General features: G+C 40.0%; 1 protein-coding gene across 3 annotated transcripts in view; it reads left to right on the forward strand.

The window, feature by feature from the left end:
- The first annotated feature begins 283 nt into the window (after window positions 1-283).
- Window positions 284-21,292, forward strand: part of LOC139474111 (E3 ubiquitin-protein ligase HACE1-like) — a 39,780-nt gene continuing 18,771 nt past the window's right edge. For 2 of the 3 annotated variants that reach the window (XM_071256980.1, XM_071256982.1), the window contains exons 1-14: window positions 284-398; window positions 1,297-1,351; window positions 3,855-3,944; window positions 5,936-6,040; window positions 7,705-7,780; window positions 8,240-8,317; window positions 10,091-10,144; window positions 12,392-12,474; window positions 13,152-13,248; window positions 13,485-13,586; window positions 14,414-14,520; window positions 16,537-16,702; window positions 17,512-17,849; window positions 19,671-19,745. In XM_071256980.1, coding sequence (XP_071113081.1) covers window positions 335-398; window positions 1,297-1,351; window positions 3,855-3,944; window positions 5,936-6,040; window positions 7,705-7,780; window positions 8,240-8,317; window positions 10,091-10,144; window positions 12,392-12,474; window positions 13,152-13,248; window positions 13,485-13,586; window positions 14,414-14,520; window positions 16,537-16,702; window positions 17,512-17,849; window positions 19,671-19,745 — 1,490 coding nt within the window. In that variant the 5' untranslated portion in view covers window positions 284-334. The remainder of the gene's footprint in view (window positions 399-1,296; window positions 1,352-3,854; window positions 3,945-5,935; window positions 6,041-7,704; window positions 7,781-8,239; window positions 8,318-10,090; window positions 10,145-12,391; window positions 12,475-13,151; window positions 13,249-13,484; window positions 13,587-14,413; window positions 14,521-16,536; window positions 16,703-17,511; window positions 17,850-19,670; window positions 19,746-21,292) is intronic. The other variant, XM_071256981.1, reaches the window with a different exon arrangement.

Raw genomic sequence — 21,292 nt, forward strand, 5'->3', positions numbered from 1 at the left:
TTTGATCGATAACATCTATATATAACGACAGGCAACTCGTGAGACTGGTTTCTAGTGAAACGTTTTTGTAGGATACTCATATATCTAGACACACCTAAGTTAGGCAACATATAATATACCTTTTCATACATGTTTCTTTTCAGTTGACAACGTCGTCGAAATGCACCTGACATTATCCAATCAAATACCGAGTTATGAATAACTGCCAATGAAAAAAGAGCTCTGTATAATCTATATTTAGAAACAAGGGAGCTAATTCATAAACAGGAAGTATGCCACACAACATGGCGTGAAGTACGAAACATAATTTGCGAAATAGATATAGAGGACGACAATGGAGTTTCTTCAGCATTTGGCAGCTTCCTTAAAACGTGGAAGGACAGCGGAACTGCCTGCAGGTATTCCAAGTATACACATGGATTCTAATTTGAGTTGTGGTCAGTTGAAATTGGTGTTACCTTGTCTTGTGCATTTTGACTCAAGCGTTGAAACTCTCCAATGTCAATTTGTTTACTGTCGCACTAACTCATCGTTAGAATTTATTAACATTAATTTACTAATATAGTCTTTGACCGATACTATTAAACGCTTTACTAATTGAGTAGGTACAGAGTTGCGTCCCTTGGTCACGCCAGAACTATGATTGTGTGTTCGAATCCAGGTTCAAACAGATTCATATGTTTATAAGTTTGTGGGTTTGAATCCCGGTTCACCCAATGATGTTTCTAGGTTTGGGCGCATAATGTCTGTGTTCGTGGCTTTCACCAAAATGGTAAGGCACTGAGAGACATGTATCACTTAACTTGGTGCTTTCCTCCCACAATAAGTTGACACGCCGTAATATAGCTGGAATACTGTTACAAGCGTCATTAAACCCAACTCGTTCACTCACTCACTCACTCACTCACTGTGGTGTATCTACATTATCGTAATGGTGACAGATATACAGTCTATCTGTAACTTAAACCACAAGACTGAAGCCAAAGTCTAGCTTAAATATTTGACATAATTGTGAATGTGGATATGAAGGTTTACATTAAACTGTCACAACAAGGGTTGAGGACAGAACATCATAGAATGACATTTGCAACTGTGAGAATGTGTGGATTTCCTTCGAATTAGACAGGGCTCTAGACCGAAACTTCAAACTTCTTTGACAACGAGAACATTGTCTGTAAGTTTCCTTTTCTGTTAACATGGTAAACAGAATCAGTTGAAATCCATCTGCATATCGTCACTGCTCAGAAGCTATACTCCTCGCAATATTGATCTTTTATCACGTTTTCTTTCTTTCAGATGACAAAGCTGCCTTTTACACCATTATGCCAATGGTGATTGCTAATCAGCACAGGTACCATATTATTTTACATTGTTATATGTTCATCAACAGTAAACACATTCCTCTGTTTTGTAATTAAGGATTGACTGTGTATTTTTTTCGGTTCATTGAGGTATGAATCGAAAAACCGATGTGCAAACTGTATGAATCCGCGTAGCAAACTTTTGTAAGAATCCGCTACGCGGATTCATACAGTTTGCACATCGGTTTTTCGATTCATACCTCAATGAACCGAAAAAAATATACAGTCAATGCTTATAATCAAATTCGACAACGTAAAACATGTTTTATCTACAATAGTTTAACCCAAAACAGATGCATATATCAAAACAGACAAAAATGACGACATTGATAAACATTCCAGGTGTAGGAAGACATACAGTGGCGTGACATGAATCAGGTGATCGTTTAATTTATGCACATAACTTGACACGCCTACACAGTCAGTAGCCAATCAACGGAGAGTGGGATTAAAACAATGTTCATTGGACCTGTCAATTAAGGCAAGAGGCGAAAAGAACTGCAACAGTCCGACTGTAACGAACCGAAAGAAATATGTCCGAGAGAAGGTGGCTGTTTCAAATAACATGGTCATTTACTGCGTGATTCAAACATTACTTCCCTGATTATGGTAAAACACAGTTGGAGAAATGCTAGTTATAAATGAAACCCGAAGACATGAAAGTTGAACGGGGGCGATGGGGAAAAAAACACATTTGCTGTTTCATTCATTCTCGGCCTTCGGTTTCAAAGGGTAGTTTGGACAATGAATATGCATGAAAGTGCTAAATGTCCTGTGCATGACGATACACGTGAGCAGAAAGGGAATTCCCTCGACTGTAATATTGGGATTCCCCGACATTCCGCAGTAATAAAAGTAGTGCGCCGCGGTGGGCGTGTCTATTTTTTTTACAGTCATTGGGAAATGAATGCAATAACACGTGACCAAATCAGCTAATCAGAATGCAGAAATTTCCATGAACACAACGAAAATTTAATTATTCATGGTTATCAGGAAAAATTGTATTTTTAAATTTCTTGGCCATTGACAAATAATTAACGTTATTGATATTTGACGTGGTCTTTTTGCTGTGATTCATGCAAACTGTTTCGGTAGATAAATCAGTCATCATTGACCAATGAGTTTGACAAATATGCTTTTCTCTTGCACAAATACCTGGAAACATATTCTTGACAGGTTCTTTTGTTTAACTATTCCATGTTTATCATTTTTTAATATCTATAGATATATAGAATCCCTGCTTGTACTATCACTGATCATGCCGATGGGGTCTATCTGGACTGTGGTTCCATCAAATTTTAACCTGCGCATGTTTCAATATAGCTCAATGTAAATGTTTTGTTTTGGTTGGGTTGTTGTTTAACACCGCACTCAGCAATATTCAAGCTATATGATGGTGGTCTCTTAATAATCAGGCCTGGTACACAAATCAGTGAGCCAGTGGAGTCCAGGAAGTCGGGGTTCACTAACATCCAGGTGATACAATGTTACCATGTATTCTTCATGAGTCAACTGTCAAGAAAAGCATCTGTAACCTGAAACCCCTTTGTTTTTTGTTTAACGCCGCATTCAGCAATATTCCAGCTATATGACAGTTGTCTGAGAAATAATTGAGTCTGGAACAGACAATCCAGTGATTGACATCATTAGAATCGATCCACGCAATTGGGATACGATGACATGCATCAACCAAGTCAGCGAGCCTGACCAACTGATCCCGTTAGGCGCCTTTTACGACAAGCATAGTCGCCTTTTATGGCAAGCATGGGTTGCTGAAGACCTATTCTACTCGGATCTTCACAGGCCCCAGTGTAAATGTAACGGGAGTATGTCTACATTGTTTTATACAATGGGGCCATTGTTTGGTAGCCAGGGTTTCTCAAACAGTAATCATTATTACCAGGCTTCATATGAATGTAACATGCTTTTGCTCGTTAGATATGTTTTGAAACAAATTGTAAAATAAGTGGTATCTGACAGCCACTCGTGTAGTAGATTTGTTGACAACAATGGCAAGTGTGTAGATGGTGTGCTACATCCATCACTTATTCCAAATTTATAAATCTCATCTTGTGAAGAATTTGTGAAAAATATTTGTGTTTTTATGACTGTGAATAACTTTACTTACCAGTTTTCTTGAGATGAATATTTGTAACTGGCAAGAAAGTAGGAATATTTTATTTTGATGTGTTTTTCATACACATCTGTAATAATCCTCATGTCCTGTTATCATGGCATCCATTGTTGCTGCAGAGTTGGGATATCAGGATAGTGCTATCAGTCTTTCATCACTCAGCAGAGATATGAAATTTATTAATAAACCTGAACTACCTCAACATCAAAAATATATATGGATAGTTTAGTTCAAGATCTAGATTCAGGCCCAGATTCCCAGCCAAATATTACCATGGTTACCTATTATCACTATTATGCTAATATATGCATGACAAATGCTGTAATTATCAGGCATGCTCTTTCAAATGTTACTTTCAGATCAGTGACTGACTTGCTCTCTGGCTCCAAGTTTGATGTCAATTATGCATGTGGTCGAGCGAGGCGGACATTGCTCCATGTTGCTGCAAAGTAAGTTGATAGCAAATCCAATCTTTTACTCTGATAAGATACATCTCTGAGTCAAGATCTGGCGATACCTCCATTGTAGGCCGCATCCGGTGAACCAAGAAACCATTATTTATGAAGGATGAGTGGGTTCTTGAACCTATCAGATGTTTGTTTGTTGTTTAACACCACACTCAGCAATATTCCAGCTATATGGTGGCAGTCTGTAAGTAATTGAGTCTGGACCAGAAATCCAGTGATTGACATCATGAGCATTGATCCATGCAATTGGGATCGATGATATGCATCAACCAAGTCAGAGAGCCTGACGACCCGATCCCATTAGTCGCATCTTACGACAAGCATAGTCCCCTATTCTACCCCGGATCTTCACGGGCCCGATCAGATGTAGGCTTTTTATAACTAATCAGGTCCAAAGTTTAAATTTTTACCAAGTAATATGGCTACAAGTATTTTTTTCCAGGTAGCCAGTGGTAAAATCAAGAAGTCAAGCCAATATTGAAGATAGCCAAAAGCATTTGAAAATATCTTTTATCAATTAACTATTATAATATGTACAAGTCATAGCACTAGTCTTGAAATTGCATATTAGTGGAAACTGTACTTGGTTTTTGTTACTTGTGACTCGAACAATGATGCAATTTATTTTACCAGATTATATAGGTATATCCTTGCTTATCAAATGAGCATTATCAACTAAAATAAAATCTAATTACATTAATATTTATATATTTGAGTAAATTGTCGACTTTAGAAGGAATTATTTGCGAGTACAATTATTAACAGACGTTTTTTCCAGGTGTTATTTATTTTTGTGTCTACAGATGTTTAGCAAGAGAATTTAGCCGCCACAAGATATTTATCTAGGTAGTCATTTGGCTACCTCTGAATTTGAGACAGTAAACAAATTGATATTTAGGTCGCATTGGCTACTGTTTTAGTCGCAACTTTGGGCCTGAAAAGTGGCTTCAGTTCTACACAACCTTAATTTGGAAATTTCCGTCTCTTGAACAGAACACTAACACAGAACACAAATACTCCTTTGACGGTACTCCCTTTTGTGTGCAGGTGCCATAGAGCTCAGAAATGACGGTGTATAAAATATTGACAGCAATATGATGGTGCAGCCTTAATTTCCTACTTGAGAACTGGTAATTTTAGTTCCTTTTCAGAGCTCCAGATAACATTTTGAGCAATTGAGTTTTTACTCTAGGATTTCTATTTTAATCGGGTTAATAATACAATTTTTTATTTGGTAATCAATATTTTTTCACTCATCTATTCATCAATCTATTGAGTTTTTCCCAAAATTAGGGAACATTTTAAGATTTTTAAAAAATATAATAATGTTTTTGATGTATATAACTGTTCTAAATATATAGGCTTGACTCGGAAAGTAAATTAGCTTGTAATTGTGTTTCGGAAATTACCTCCGCATGCTGAAAAAGCTTTTTGGGGTATTTACGCGTGATGTTTTTCATTTAATACATGCATTTCTATACGCATGTTAATTGAAAGTAATTGGGTATTGAATATTTTTGTGGGGTATTTGAAGCAAATACAGTAAACTACGGTAGCGAACTCAAAGGGACCAAAAATTCTAGTTCATTATAACCGTAATTCATTATAAGCATATATACAGGAAATGGCAGGGACCTAAAAACCAGTTCGTTTTATCCGCCAGTTCGTTATAAGCGTGTTCGTTATAACCGTAGTTTACTGTACGCTGCTTATCTGTAGCTCTGCTTTTGTGAGATACAGAAATAAGATATGCTGGTCTGAGTGATTCCATCACTCCTACCTACCATTTTGAAGCCTTGATGCTGATAAGCTGTTTCAAATGTTTACTTGACACTGCCTCCTGTGGCTGAGACATACATGTTGTAAAATAACAAGCTGAAAAATAGAGTAAGGCAAAACATCATTTATTCCATGTTTCAACCTCTTTGAAATGGAGATGTGCCAGTGTTATTTGTTATCTAATTTCCTTCCAGTTGTGGGTCATATGAGTGCTTGTGCCTGCTGCTGAAGAAGGGCTCAAAGGTGAATCTTCAGGATGTGTCCGGCTGTACGCCTCTGCATCTTGCAGCTAGAAACGGGTAATTACCATCCTCACTGTCATCATCTCCTACCTAGGGGTCGGGTCACCTTGGAGCACATACTCTGGTCTGTGTTTGGGGCAAAAGTGTCCCCTGATTTACCACTAGATTGCTTTCTTCAGATTTTATACAGTAGAACACGGATATAACGAACTACAAGGGACCAGAGAAATCAGTTTGTTTTATCCGTTGTTCATTATACACGTTTTCGCTCGGAAACGTCCGCCATCTTGGATAAGACAAAACACAATATACGTAATTGCAGCATAGATTTGTATTAGCAGTGATCATTCAATTGATAACAATTTATAACATTCATTTAATAACATTAAATTCATATAATTTTCCGCTGATTGTATTGATTCGCCGCCATTGTGTTGATTCGCTGCTGATTGCGTACACCCCAATTGTCAGTGACACTTGACACTGAGTGAGATTTCTCAGTTCGCTATACACGTCACTATTTAGTGATAGATGGGCTTTTCAGTGATCAGAGATCAGTTCACTGTAGAGACTTCATTTTTACGTAAATTTTATATGATATTATATAGGAGATAAATCGGGGATTTTTTAACAGTTGGTTGTAGCCGATTGTTCTTCTGTATTACATTTGCTGGAATTTTACAATGGTTCGATAATAATATTTCTTCAGGTAGCAAACAGGATCAAGGAAACAGGTTTTGGACATATCTGTATCAGAAATAGTCTTCAAATGTCTGTCAATTCTTTCTGAGAAAAGTAAACACTGTATGAATATGCTATCTTCCTGAGGCAAGGAAGTTAAGTGACTGTAAAAGCCCAGTTTCAATCCTTGCTGAAATAAGCTGGAATTATGGAGTTTTGTTTCGGCTGGACTGGAGTCTATTCATAGTCCAATCAAACCGTGTAACAATATCGACATCCGGTTCATAAACTGCCTTGTAGATTTTCTGTAAATTGCAGGATTTGCAAAGCATGCATACCGTCAACTTAGCGTCAACAGATATTTTCCCAATCTTTCATGTTTTTAATCAAGGTGCTCACGTCATTTGATGCACTTTGCGAAGTAAAATCTGTTCTATTACAATATAGATCTTGATTATCGATCATATTGTCTTGACTGGGCACTGGCATTTTGTTCGAAGCAAATGCAGGTGATTTGAGATTGATTGATCAACAGGAGGGACATAGAAGGGACATAACTTGTAATAGCCACTGGTGGCGCTACATTCAAGCCCAGTAATTTGAGTCTGTTTCGGCAAGGGTGGAAACTGGACTTTTACAATCAGTTTACTCCCTTGCCTCGTGAAGATGATGAGATGGCATATTATGGAGACTAAGATTTCATATATTTGAGATCACCACTTCTATTTTATGATTGACATGATTACTTGGCCTATTTAATGTTTGCTGGCATTTATTGAGAGGGCCAGCTTATTTCTTGAAGCCTAGTTGATGGCGAGATTATTTCTGAAATATCCCCAACTATCACTAATAAAGTACAACTTAAAGACCACACATAGACTGTATACTTGGCATAGATATAGTGTTAAACATTGAATGTACTTACCAAAAGCAACCATCATGAATGATGGATTATCATCAATTTGAACAGTATGGATACAAGAATAATAAGATTATGATAATCTGAGAAATAATGTGCTGATGTGTTTCTTTTCTTCCAGACAAAAGAAATGTCTGAACAAGTTGCTGGAGAATAAATCTGATGTCAATATTCGGAACAACGAAGGGCTGACTGCAGTAAGTACCCATACAGATACAACGAGATTCACCCGTGAAGATCCAGGGTAGAATAGGTCTTCCTGGACTCCAGGGTTAGAAATTGGCACTAGTCCTATAGTCCTTGCCAAACTGCCCAATAGTAAAGGTATCCTAAGGACTAGTAGAATTTTGACATTTTTAAAGGTTTTGCTATATGCTATCATTATAAGGACTAGTGGAATGAAACTGTTAGTTTGTACCGCTGGGACTCCATGCTCATGCTATCAACCACTGGTCCATCTGACCAGCAGTCATTTCTCATTGGGTTGCAAATGAGATATCACATAGTACTTTCTATCTTGATATGATCTTGGTTAGTCAGAGTACCATGGTTATGAAGGACCGAGCACTTTTCATTGTGTCTGAAGTATGTACATCACTCCAACATTTCCTCTTGGATATGGACTGTGATGGCTGATGCTGGTGTTGTGTCTTCAGATCCACTGGCTGGCGGTGAACGGCCGGACAGAGCTGCTGCAGGATCTGCTTCAGCATGTACAGGAGGTGGACATAGAGGTGAGACTGCTTGTACCACTTCAGCATGTACAGGAGGTGGACATAGAGGTGAGACTGCTTGTACCACTTCAGCATGTACAGGAGGTGGACATAGAGTGGTGTTAAATCATCTTACATGCTTACACAGCGATTTTTGATAATTATGTGGCACAGTTGTCAGTTTGACTGAAATATAAATATGTGGTCTCACCAGGCTATGTTCTCCATTTTCCCTAGGCAAGGGAGCAGTTTCCACCCATCCGAACTAGGATGGAATTTTGTAGCTCAATCGTTGCGACACCATTGGCTCTTATGAGTTTTGTCCTTTCTCTGTCCCTCCTATAAACCAATCAGATTCCACCTCTCATATCACTTGCAGAATGGCGACACCCAGACAAGACGATCTGATCAATAACCAAGATCTTTATTGTTATAAGATCAGCAGAAGTGCAGCAAAACACATGAGCAACTTGAGTAAAAGCATGAAAAGGCAGTCGCCATGTTGTTAACGAACCGAATGTTTATTCTGTTTCACAATTTTGATTGGACTATGCCTAAACTCATAAGGCCAGCCAAACTATAACTCCATATACCAGCCTAGTTCAGCAAGAGTGTAAACTGGACTTTTATAGTCAGTTAACTCCCTTGCATTGAAAAGTTGATGTTCTCATTTGATCCATGGTCCAGCTGTGTATCCTCGTGGATCCTTCTGGAACTATTCTCTTAAGGACTCATGGTATTACCTTTTGGTGGGTCGTCTAAAGTTCGCCATTTTTGTTGAGTAGAATTTTGCGTCACTTGGGTATGTCATGATCCTATGGTCATGGTTCAATAATTGATATCAATGGACCCATGCATGGTTGTACAGGATCCAGGATCCATCTTGATACAAGGTCTCACTGGAACCAAGTTGCATTTGAGTTGTGATTGCTAGTGTATTAGTTGAAAGGTTGATCTATGGACTCATTCAATACAAGTAGTCATTTGAGTCAAGGTTGCTCTTGAGGAGTTAACCATGGTGTCAAAAGATCATATTTAATTATCATGACTAGGCTTGACAATATCTGTGACACACAGCTGTGGTATAACGGAGGTAACCCCTGCTGGTGTGAACCTATGACAGTAGAGCAGGTAGATGATTATTATTTCTGTAAATCTTGAAATTAATGGAGCGTGAACTAAATGCGAAAAATGCAAGTGGTCTTTGTTTGCATTATTAAACATCACATTTATATCAACAATAAGACATTTTGGATAGCAGAAATACCAACGCTGAAATCAAACAACTATGTATTCAACATCACTGTTTATTGAGCAGCACTTGTAACAAGTATATATATACAATGCTATCCAAACACTAATTACATCCTGTGAATTGTCACTGCTGGGGGCAAGACAAGAGTTCTACACACTTAGGTCATCACTGATCACACCTGCATTAGTGCAAGTCCAGACAGACGCCACCCACGCAACACGGTGTCTTTGTTCTTGCGACTGCGTCAAAGGAGGACACGAGCCAGCGCGCATGTATTGTTGTAGCAGAGGTACTCTAATCAGTGCTAATGAGCGGTGCTATTTGGTGTGTGATTGGATTAATGTAAGGTTGGATGAGGGTGAGGACTCTCCTGTAAACCTGACAGAGGACATTTTCTTTAGATATAAATCCACTGATGCTTGAGAGGAGGGGGTGTCGCATTCATATTGAGTCGCATTATTGACATGGGGCCAGCAGTCGCATTCTTTTGGAGACGCATTAATTTCATGATTTACAGTATTTGTGTTATTCCATTGCAGGACTCTCAGGGACAAACTGCACTACATGTAGCCTGTCAGAATGGTCACAAATCTGTGAGTATTTCAACAAGTAAACTGATTTTATGTGACTTCTTGAAACAAGTTAAGGGACAAACTATTATATAAATAATTACTCTTGATGAGGTCAATATGCGAAAAGAAGGCCCAAAGGACCCGACCCCTGAATTGGTCTGACCAGAATGAGGCCGCAGGTCATAACGCCGAATTCCTTTTTTTTTTCTCGCATATTGACCTCTCCAAGAGTAACCTTCCTCTTTGTTACTCAGAAATTCATTTTAAAGTTTATGGAGTATTTAAACATCATCTGTTTCATCACAGTAACTTAGCTGCGAACCGTAAAAATGTTGGTAGGCCATCTTGTTTTCTATCAGACGAGTCAATATTCATCACATGACAGGTCAATACTGATCATGTGACGAGTCAATATTCGAGGTCAGTGTCAGTTACATGATTTGGGGGGTCTACATTGAAATGTATTGTTTCGTCATGTGGAACAGATTAACCAATGGGATTGCAAGATTCTTAATAGAGGTGTAACAGCTGTTGTTCTCTGAGCCACATTCTTTGCATGTGGCCATGCCCCTATTTCAATTCCGATTTGACGTAGAGCCATGGAAAGTTTTTAATTAATGAGTTCATGGTAATGTTGCAATATGTACGCAGTGGTCGATTCAACTGCTGGCCCATTGGCCTGTGGCCAGTTAAAATTACAAAGGGCTATCCGAAAGTTAAAGTAGATGGCCCGTCTGGCTAGTCACAATTTCACCCCTTATCTGTGTATGTTTAATTTTTTTTATTTGATCACCTCTGTAGATTGACAACTAACTGCTATTCTGTAATGTTGTGTCCAACAACATTTCTATTGGCTCATAAATCACTACGAAATGAGGCGAATGGAAGCCAAGATATAATCTCAGTGTGTAGGATCAAACGTTTTAGAGGTAAGGAGTTCTAAAATTTTCAGAGCGATCTCCACCATTTACCGTATTCGACGTAATAAGCCCTCCTCTCTAATAAGTGCCCACAGTGGTGTTTGCTAATATATTGGCTAGTGAACAATCCCAATTAGCACCCCTTCGGATTGATCAATGTTCCCAAGACTTATTTATTCGCGTACAATAACACTTGTGTGTTATATGCACCCTTATAATTAGTTATGGACAATTAAGTTCTAGAAAAATATATCTGTCGTACATAAACATTTCAGGCTGTAAGCATAAACCATGAAATTAATCTTTCAACTCTGTTTATTTTTCACCAAAATAATATTCTAATAAGGGCCCCCTATTTCTAATTTTGAGAGCGCCCTGGGCACTTATTACGTCGAATACGGTAGTTGTAGGCCTGTTCGGAGAAGGACCAGCAACTTTTGAAAGGGGCAGGCCCTGCTGGCTACAAACAAATTTGTTGTTAAACCTACCACTGTGCATGCTGAAACTATTCAGATCCATCACACAAAATGTGAGGTTAGCAGATTACATGTTTCGTTTCCTGAAATGAGTTTGTTGCCACCTGGATTTGAGTTTGGTTCTGTCATTGTTGTCATGAGTGCTGGCACCAGTGGACCACAACCCAGCATTTGTTGCACAAATGTCATATTTGTTCCTGGTGAGGATAATCTTCATGTTTTCCGACCCAGGTGGTATAGATGAAATCTAAGCAGCTCTCAGACAATGTTGATTTGGCGGGAATGTGTAGCTCTACTTCATCCTGATAGACAACAGTTTAACATCTCTGAATCGTGGTGAACTTTTGTATGTGTTGTAGCATTGTCAACCATGTATGTTTTCATCGTCCCACTTATGTATTGCCGTCAGGACATGGACACTTGCAATCAGTAGTTCAGTCACTTTTCTAGTACCAGGACTTTAGAGATTACTCAATTCAGATTCGTCAGTCATAGGTTATCAAATTACAGTAAGCCCCCTCTGATTTAAATAGACGATTTGCTGGCCGCATCACAGCATTTCTAAAATAGCAGGAATAGTAGTTATTATTCATTCATTGTCGGTAGGCAATTTTAAATAATTTTATGTACAATAATAGGATGCCAGATGCAAAGTTACGGTTACCACGACTTTCAAAGGATAGTTGCAGTAAATTTCTTTTCAGAAAACACCATAGATTTTACAAAGAGAATGGGGGTGGTGGGGCAGCCTAGTGGTTTAAGTGTTCGTTTGAACACGCCTAAGACCAGGGGTGTAGAAAATAAATACTGCATGACTTAATTTTCTTTTGGGTTTCCCACTTCATGTCTTTCTGACACTTTGTCTTCCTCAGACTCTGCAGTGCCTGCTGGACCATGGGTCTGACATCAACAAGGTCAACCACAACAAATGGACACCTCTCCACTTTGCTTGCAGGTTAGGACACATGTAGACAGATGTGTTGTGAATGAGTGTGTTTGCTGGATATAATGATGGTTTGAACAGTATTTCAGTTATATCACAGCATGTCGACTTGGTGTGGGAGGCTGAAGAGACACACGATGTGGAAGTTTACCAACTTGGTAAAACTTATGAGTCCTGGTTTGGTGTTGACAAAGCAAGACTCATTGTCTGGTGAAGTTAAGACACAAACACACAGTGAGAAGATCCTTATATTACAAGGGGACACAACTTGTGTTGCAAATTGGGGCACTGTCAATTAATATTTGGGGGGTGGGGGGTGGGGGGGGGCAATGTTGGCAATGTTGGCCGAGTCCATTTTACGAACAGGTGGGTTAAGTTTGGTATTAACCGCATATTCTCTCAATTCTCATGTCGATTATCTGCTACCTTTTCTCCAAATACCGATTGTCATATTTCTACCACTTTTGTATGCGTCTGAACGGTACACTGCGTTTATCTTCGTTGCCCAGCTAAATCTATGGAGAACAACTCACCAGTCACTTCCCTCTCAAAAATAACATCCTCCAATATACAATGTCATCAAGTTGCACTTCGTTCTTCATCGTTTTTCGTGGTTTATAAAGCTGGATAAGAATGATGTTTCGAAGGGTTGCTTGACTGTTTGCGATGTGTTTCCTGTATACTTCTAGTCATGGTCAGCATGAAGCAGCCTCCATCTTGATGAAGAGAAATGCTAAGTTTGTGGAGGAAGAAAGGGGGAAGACTCCCCTTGACCTCAGTGTGGAGGTAGGTGTCAGACTCAGAGTGACAGAGGTTTCAAATGTTAACATTTCCAGGTATCAAATACTCCACAACTCCCACAGATCGTAAAAGATATTTTTTTTTTCGAATATTTGCATTTCAGAGGTTTTCAGTATTTTTCTGTGGCCGTGTTTTTAGCACACACGGAAACACTGCTAAAGAAGCATAATTACTTGTGCACCTCATTCATTGCGTTGTACTGACAAGTATGGTATGTCCAGGGAGGCTACGGTGAGACGTGTGAGGTGCTGCTACAGAACCAACCCAAGCTGTTTGACAAGCTCCTCCAGAGTGTCCAGAGACCCTTCATCATGGGAGACATGGTCAGTGACAACTTAACACTGTAGGCAAAGTCCCTGGGTTCTGGAAGCAAAGTTTGGCACTAACGTGGGGATTGGGTGGTCATAATGGCAACTTAGGGACTGATCATTTATTAGGGGTGGGGGTAAATAACAGCAAAAGAGTGAGGGGGGGGGGACATGAGAAAATGACATGGTTCTATTTTTGTTTCATTTTTTATTTTTTTTAATTGGAACATTATTTAGGGGCTGGTCATTTATTATTGGGGGGCAATGAAATATGTGACATGTATTCGGAGGGGTGGAGAGGCCATGAATACAATTGAGGAGGGTGTCAGCAAAAAACGATACAGTCCTAAGACGACCAACCTCACTGGCCATCCTACCTATAAATTACCAGAGATGTGACAACCCAATAACTCCCAACTGACAGGTGCAATATGGATAATTTTGTCTCAGTTAAAGATAGAACTTTAACATTATGATGCTATTGGTATTGCAGTGGATACTAAGCCAGAATTCACTAGCCATTCCTACTGGCCAAATAAGACTGACACAACTCAAGGTCATTATGCAAACTTATAGAGAAATTATATGTAAGCCATAACATAGTTTAAGTCGTTTTTATGGTTTTAAGTAAAATTCATGTTTAGAAAATGTGCCATTTGGATTGACATGTTTTGATCTATTAGGAACACTTGGGTACAGCCCCTAGGTCTGTGTAGCCACAAGTCAGGGTCACACTTGTGTGGAGGGAGCAGTTCAGAGATGCGGTTACCGTAGCTACAAGTTTAGGCTACCAGAGTTTCATTGTAATCCTCTTCCACTGACCATTTGTCTGTTGTGCGCAGATGGAGAAGGTTCTGGTCTACCTGACACGTGCCGACACAACACTGCAGGACAGAGTGCTCTTTGGACTGGCGGAGCAGATGTCAGTCATTGGTCATCACCTTCTGAGGTAAAGGACATTAGGATGTGTAATCTTAGAGTGAGTGAGTATGGTTTTACGCCGCTCTTAGCAATATTCCAGCAATATCACGACGGGGGACACCAGAAATGGGCTTCACACATTGTACCCATGTCGGGAATCGAACCCGGGTCTTTGGCGTGACAAGCGAATGCTTTAACCACTAGGCTACCCGACCGCCCCAATATAATCTTAGACAGGTCTGCATGGTTTCCCAATCATTACAATGTTCCCCCATCTTCCTGAGGCAGGGGAGTTAACTGACTGTACTAGTCCAGTTTCCACCCTTGCCGAACTAGGTTGGAATTTCTGGACTTGATCACTACCCCTCCAGTGGCTATTACGAGTTATGTCCCTTCTTTATCACTCCTACTGACCTATGATATTCCACCTCGTTATCATTTGCTTCAAATAAAATGGCGTTGCCCAGTGAAGATGATCTGACCGATAATCAAGATCTTTATTGTAATAACTCTTGTCTTACGGAGCGAAGTACATCAAATTATGTGAGCACCTTGATTAAAAACATGGAAAGATTTGGAAAATATCTTTTGATGCTAAGATGACAGTACACATGCTATGCAAATCCTGCAATCGACCAAAACCTGCATGGCAGTTTACGAACCGGATGTCGATATCGTTAAACGATTTTGTTTGGACTATGCATAGACTCGTCAGTCCAGCCAAATTATAATTCCATAATTCCAGCCTAGTTCGGCAAGGGTTGAAACAGGAAGATGTGTTCCCTGTCATCTCCCATGAATACATGTGAGTGAGTGAGTGAGTGAGTGAGTGAATCTAATTTTATGTATAGCAATAATCCCACAATATCACGGCGGGGATACCAGAAATGGTCTTCACACATTGTACCCATGTGGGGATTAGAACCCGGGTCTTTGGCATGAAGAGCGAACACTTTAACCACTAAGCTACCCAACCACCCCATGAATACAAGTGGCTAAAATGTGATGTATTTGTGATACATGTGTATATTGATTAAGCTCATGAAATAATAAATCATTGGAAATGTACAGCTCCTTTAGATCCATTCTAGACTGTGAATATTATTTATTACATGTAGAATCATTTAGTTATAGAAGAATCTTAACCAAATTCAGAAAAGGGTGCAATAGCTTAGGCATCCAGAAAGTTCTAAAGGACTACCGTATTTGACGTAATAAGCGCCCCGCTCTAACAAGCACCCACGGAGATATTTGCTAAGATATTGGCTAGTGAACAATCCCAATTAGCACCCCTTCCGATTGATCAATGTACACAAAACTTATTTATTCGCATATAATATGCACTCATGTGTTATATGCACCCTTAATTATGGGCATTTAATTCTGGAAAAATGTATCTGTCATACATAAACATTTCAGGCTGTCAGCATAAACCACTAAATTTATCTTTCAACTCTGTTTTTATCACTAAAATAATATTCTAATAAGAGCCACCTATTTCTAATTTTGAGAGCGCCCAGGGAGCTTATTACGTCAAATACGGTACATGGTCTTGTTTAAGGGCAAGTGTTGATATTGATGGCTCCATACCTTATTAAACATCCTGTCGGGAGCCGGGGTAGTATGTGTACCCAGCACCCCATTGCTGATCGTAGGAGGCGACCGAAATGGGCTACCCCTAAGAACCTGGTTATAATTGGTCTTAATGCTATGCTTGTCGTAAAAGAGGCGACTAACGGGATCAGTTGGTCAGACTCGGTGACTAGGCAGATGCATGTCATCGTATCCCAATTGCATAGATCAATGCGCATGGTATCAATCACTAGATTGTCTGGTCCAGACTCGATTGTTTGTACATTGCCATCATATAGCTGAACAACAACAAACAAATATACCTCCTCAAACTCGAGAATGCCCAAAAAAGAGAAATTTAATTAGTGTGCCATCTTCTGGTTCAGGTCAAGTGTCGATATAGATATCTCTGTACAGTCGCCACTCATTAACACAGAGCCTGAGAGACGCTTGAACTGATGGTTTGTTGCAGCAGCATGAACACCGATGCGGACGCCGACATCACCAGCCTCCTGAAGTGTGCACACGCCCTGTCCCACCTCCTGACACGGCAGCGGACCGCCTCCATGGGCAGTCTCAAGGACATGCCTGTGACCAAGCCGGACCGATCACAAAGCATTCCAGAGGACCCATTGGAGGTAACAATCTTGTCAATGGTTTTAAACCACTTCTCATGAAGGTCTTCAAATCGGGAGAAAGAATCAAGAGATTTATCTGGGTCTATGTAGTTTGAGTCCTGGGGACTCTCAGGAATAATTTTGGGGGAATATCTACAGACTGGCAACATTTGGTACATTTACCAAATTACATTTACATTTTAACTTCCAAGTTCCTTTATTATGCCCCTGATTCCATTCACCAAGTTAATTCCCACAACACTACATCATTATTACCATGGTCAATGGATCAGTGAGCTCTCAGATGTCATGCTCTTCTCCCTGGGAAGTATACAAGCGAACAAGCCTATGAGGCGCTAGAAGGTAAACAGTCATCTTCTCATCCTATCAGGTACCCTTTCACTGCTGGGTGACCAGGGGCATATTTTGACCAAAGTCAAATGCCTAAGGAGACACTTCATGTAACATGTGTCTCAGTGTGAACCAACAACAGAAACTCAGCCCAACACAGTCACCCACGTACCCACACCCTGCAACCACCGTTGCTTAACTTCGCCAAATTTGCGACCTCTGCACTGTACAAAACCACATGCGCTTAATGATTGTTGCTCATGCTGTCATCCACTGGTTTGTCTCCTCGAGGATACATTATTTGCAGGCCAGGGTGCCGTTGCACAAGGCAATCTTAGCACTAAGGTGATCGTAACTCCCAAACTTTAACAATAGGTTTATGGCAGTTGTAACCCTTAGACCACTTTGTGGTCCGGGGGACTTTGTGGTGCAATGGGGTGCTGACTGTACCTTAAATTAACATTCACTCACTGTTTCAGCCTTTAGCGGGATTGTGGCAGTTGCTTGAAGACTGGCTGATCCTCCTCAAGGTCGAGATGACCGATACCAAAACGTGTACCAAGACACAACCTACTGTCTCACCAGCTTCTACAAACACTCAGGATGTACCCAAAGGCAAGGAACAGGATGAGAGAACTTCAAGCAAAGACATGAAGAAACCAGACAGCAAAACTGTGATAGCAGAATCGGGAAGTGTACCGACCAGGTTGCCACCATTCTCTTCACAGGAGGAGGACCTGGTGACTGGAGTGTTCCCTCGCGTGTGTGCACTCATCAACGCGTGCTACATCTGTAATGTTGCACATGCTCAACTGACGTAAGATTTTCAATTTTATCACTCCTGCAGTTTACCATTTCCCCAACTTTTGACTCCAACTAATGTTTTAGATGTATGTAAAGAAAGTCAGGCTATCCAAGGCATAGTGTAAATAGAACCTTTTTGGGCCCATTTTGATGGCAAGTAAATATTTGCAAGTGGTTGCAAGCATGTTGTTCAGGACCCTCTCCCACAAAGCAATCATAGTGCTACGACTGTCGTAAGTCTAGGTTAAAGTATGGGAGTTACGATCATCTTAGCGCTAAGATCACATTGTGGAATGGAGCCCTGAAATCTATTGAACATTATTGTAATACTGACAACCAGACATCTTTCTATCATTATCAAGTTTTTCTCTGTTGATGCCATCAAGCATGTCGTGTCCTTTTTGATGTTCCTGGAAATGTTTTTGAACAAATCTTACAAGGAACCACTCCTGATCTAAAATTAACACAGGGGTCAGTCATGTAAGGCTCAACATGCAACTGTGCAGATTAACATCACTTAGGTATGCCATAATTCCATGGGTTTGAAATCCATATTCACCATGGTCATGATTCCTCATTATCTGCCAGCACCATGCATGTGTTCATGGGTGTCACCAGTAGGCTGGTGTACCTTTCCCAGTGATCAATGGGGTTTGTCCAGCACTGATTCCATGCTTGTCCAGCACTGATTCCATGTTTGTCCAGCACTGATTCCATGTTTGTCCAGCACTGTTTCCATGCTTGTCCAGCACTGATTCCATGTTTGTCCAGCACTGATTCCATGCTTGTCCAGCACTGATTCCATGTTTGTCCAGCACTGATTCCATGTTTGTCCAGCACTGTTTCCATGCTTGTCCAGCACTGATTCCATGTTTGTCCAGCACTAATTCCATGTTTGTCCAGCACTGATTCCATGTTTGTCCAGCACTGATTCCATGTTTGTCCGCCACTGATTCCATGTTTGTCCAGCACTGATTCCATGTTTGTCCAGCCCTGATTCCATGTTTGTCCAGCACTGATTCCATGTTTGTCCAGCACTGATTCAATGTTTCTCCGCCACTGATTCCATGTTTGTCCAGCACTGATTCCATGTTTGTCCAGCACTGATTCAATGTTCCTCCAGCACTGATTCCATGTTTGTCCGCCACTGATTCCATGTTTGTCCAGCACTGATTCCATGTTCCTCCAGCACTGATTCCATGTTTGTCAAGCACTGATTCCATGTTCCTCCAGCACTGTTTCCATGTTTGTCCAACTCTGATTCCATGTTTGTCCACCACTGATTCCATGTTTGTCCACCACTGATTCAATGTTCCTCCAGCACTGATTCCATGTTTGTCCAGCACTGATTCCATGTTTGTCCAGCACTGATTCCATGTTCCTCCAGCACTGATTCCATGTTTGTCCGCCACTGATTCCATGTTTGTCCAGCACTGATTCCATGTTCCTCCAGCACTGATTCCATGTTTGTCAAGCACTGATTCCATGTTCCTCCAGCACTGTTTCCATGTTTGTCCAACTCTGATTCCATGTTTGTCCACCACTGATTCCATGTTTGTCCACCACTGATTCAATGTTCCTCCAGCACTGATTCCATGTTTGTCCGCCACTGATTCCATGTTTGTCCAGCACTAATTCCATGTTTGTCCACCACTAATTCCATGTTTGTCAAGCACTGATTCCATGTTTGTCCAGCACTGATTCCATGTTTGTCCAGCACTGTTTCCATGTTTGTCCAACTCTGATTCCATGTTTGTCCACCACTGATTCCATGTTTGTCCACCACTAATTCCATGTTTGTCCACCACTGATTTCATGATGATTATATTCACAGGCTCAGCACACCTCAGCCTAACTTCACTGAGTTCCTCTTGAAGCATCTTGATGTCTTGAGGATGCTGGTTGCAAAGTAAGATCTACTCTTTTGTTTGTTTTTTATCATCTGAACTCACCTGGTCAGAATGTCCGAGGGTACATGGCGTCTCCATTCCTCCAGGCCACCTCAGACTGTCACATAGTAAACTTGGTGCTATAACATGTTCAAACCATATTCCACTTGTAAAGCAGGTCATATGTAAACGCAGGTCAATTGTAATTGCAAAAAAAGGAAAATTGTGATTGATTGCCATGTTGGGATATATTTGTAAGGTCACAGTCGCACATAAAATCCTAGGCTAAAACTTCCGTGGGGACGATTTAATATTCTGTACATGAATTTGATGACTTTTTGATGAATAAAAATGAATTAAATAAATCTTATAGACAATTTATGTGTAGTTTTTTAGATTGTGATAAAACATAAGAATTGTGTACATGGTGAATGTGTTGTTTAATTGTTTTCATTTTCATTCATTTCGTGGTATTTGAGGATACTTCTAAACATCTAAAAAAGAATCTTTCTCTGATTTGTGTGTTGTTTAGGGAGTTTTTGGACAAAGTCTGAATGGTCTGTTTACATGTATTATTTTCAGGACACCTTCATATTTGACTCACTTTTTATCCCAAATGCTCCAAATGTTTATTTAATGCTACAGCACTTTATCAGTCTGAAATAGTCTCCGCTCAAATAAGAAGGAAACTGAAGAAAAGTGTTGGTGTAGTTATGTGTAATGTGTTTCTTTTTGACTGATCATAGTTTTAGAAAATGTACCACTTTATGGATAAAAACTTCTGCTTTATTGCATTTAGTGATTCTTCGAAGTAGAATGTGACACCATTATCAAGATGATTGCAATAAACCAGACGTTGTTATCCATAAGGTTGTCATCTTCTTGAGGCAAGGGTGTTAACTGACTACAAAAGTCCAGTTTCCACCCTTGCCGAACTATGCTGTAATTTCTGGGCTCGATCGTAGCACCACCAGTTGCAATTTACGAGTTATGTCCCTTCTGTGTCCTTTCTATTGACCAATCAGATTCCACTTCTCACATCATTTAATATCTGTCGACGCCCAGTTGATGGTACACATGCTAAGCAAAACCTGCAGTCAAACAAAATCTGCATGTTAAAATCCATGTTGTTGACGAACCAGATGTCTAGTTCGATTGGACTAAGCACAGACTTGTTAGTCCAGCCAAAACGTACCTCCAGAATTCCAGCCTAGTTCGGCAAGGGTGGAAACTGGACTATTATAGTCAGTTAACTTCCTTGCCTCAGGAAGATGGCATATTTATGCAGTGTTTTCTTTTCTCATAAAGAATTGACAGACATTGTGTAGTTGTTTGTTTACCTCTTTACCCCAACTTCTTGAAGGCCAGTCTATAATAGTTTAGCATGTGTGGGACACTCACAACTCATACACCCTCAAACTTGTAATCTATATAATCAGCGAGTCAGCTGAGAGACTTTATCTATGTCTAGATTATGAATGCATATAAAGTCCTGTGTGACTTTTCTATTTATCTATTTTGAAACAACATGAATGTCCTCATCCTCATGACACTACAAGCATCACAA

The sequence above is a fragment of the Haliotis cracherodii genome, unplaced genomic scaffold (assembly GCF_022045235.1).
Source record: "Haliotis cracherodii isolate W230 unplaced genomic scaffold, xgHalCrac1.p SCAF_3, whole genome shotgun sequence".
Classification (NCBI taxonomy): Eukaryota; Metazoa; Mollusca; class Gastropoda; order Lepetellida; family Haliotidae; genus Haliotis; species Haliotis cracherodii.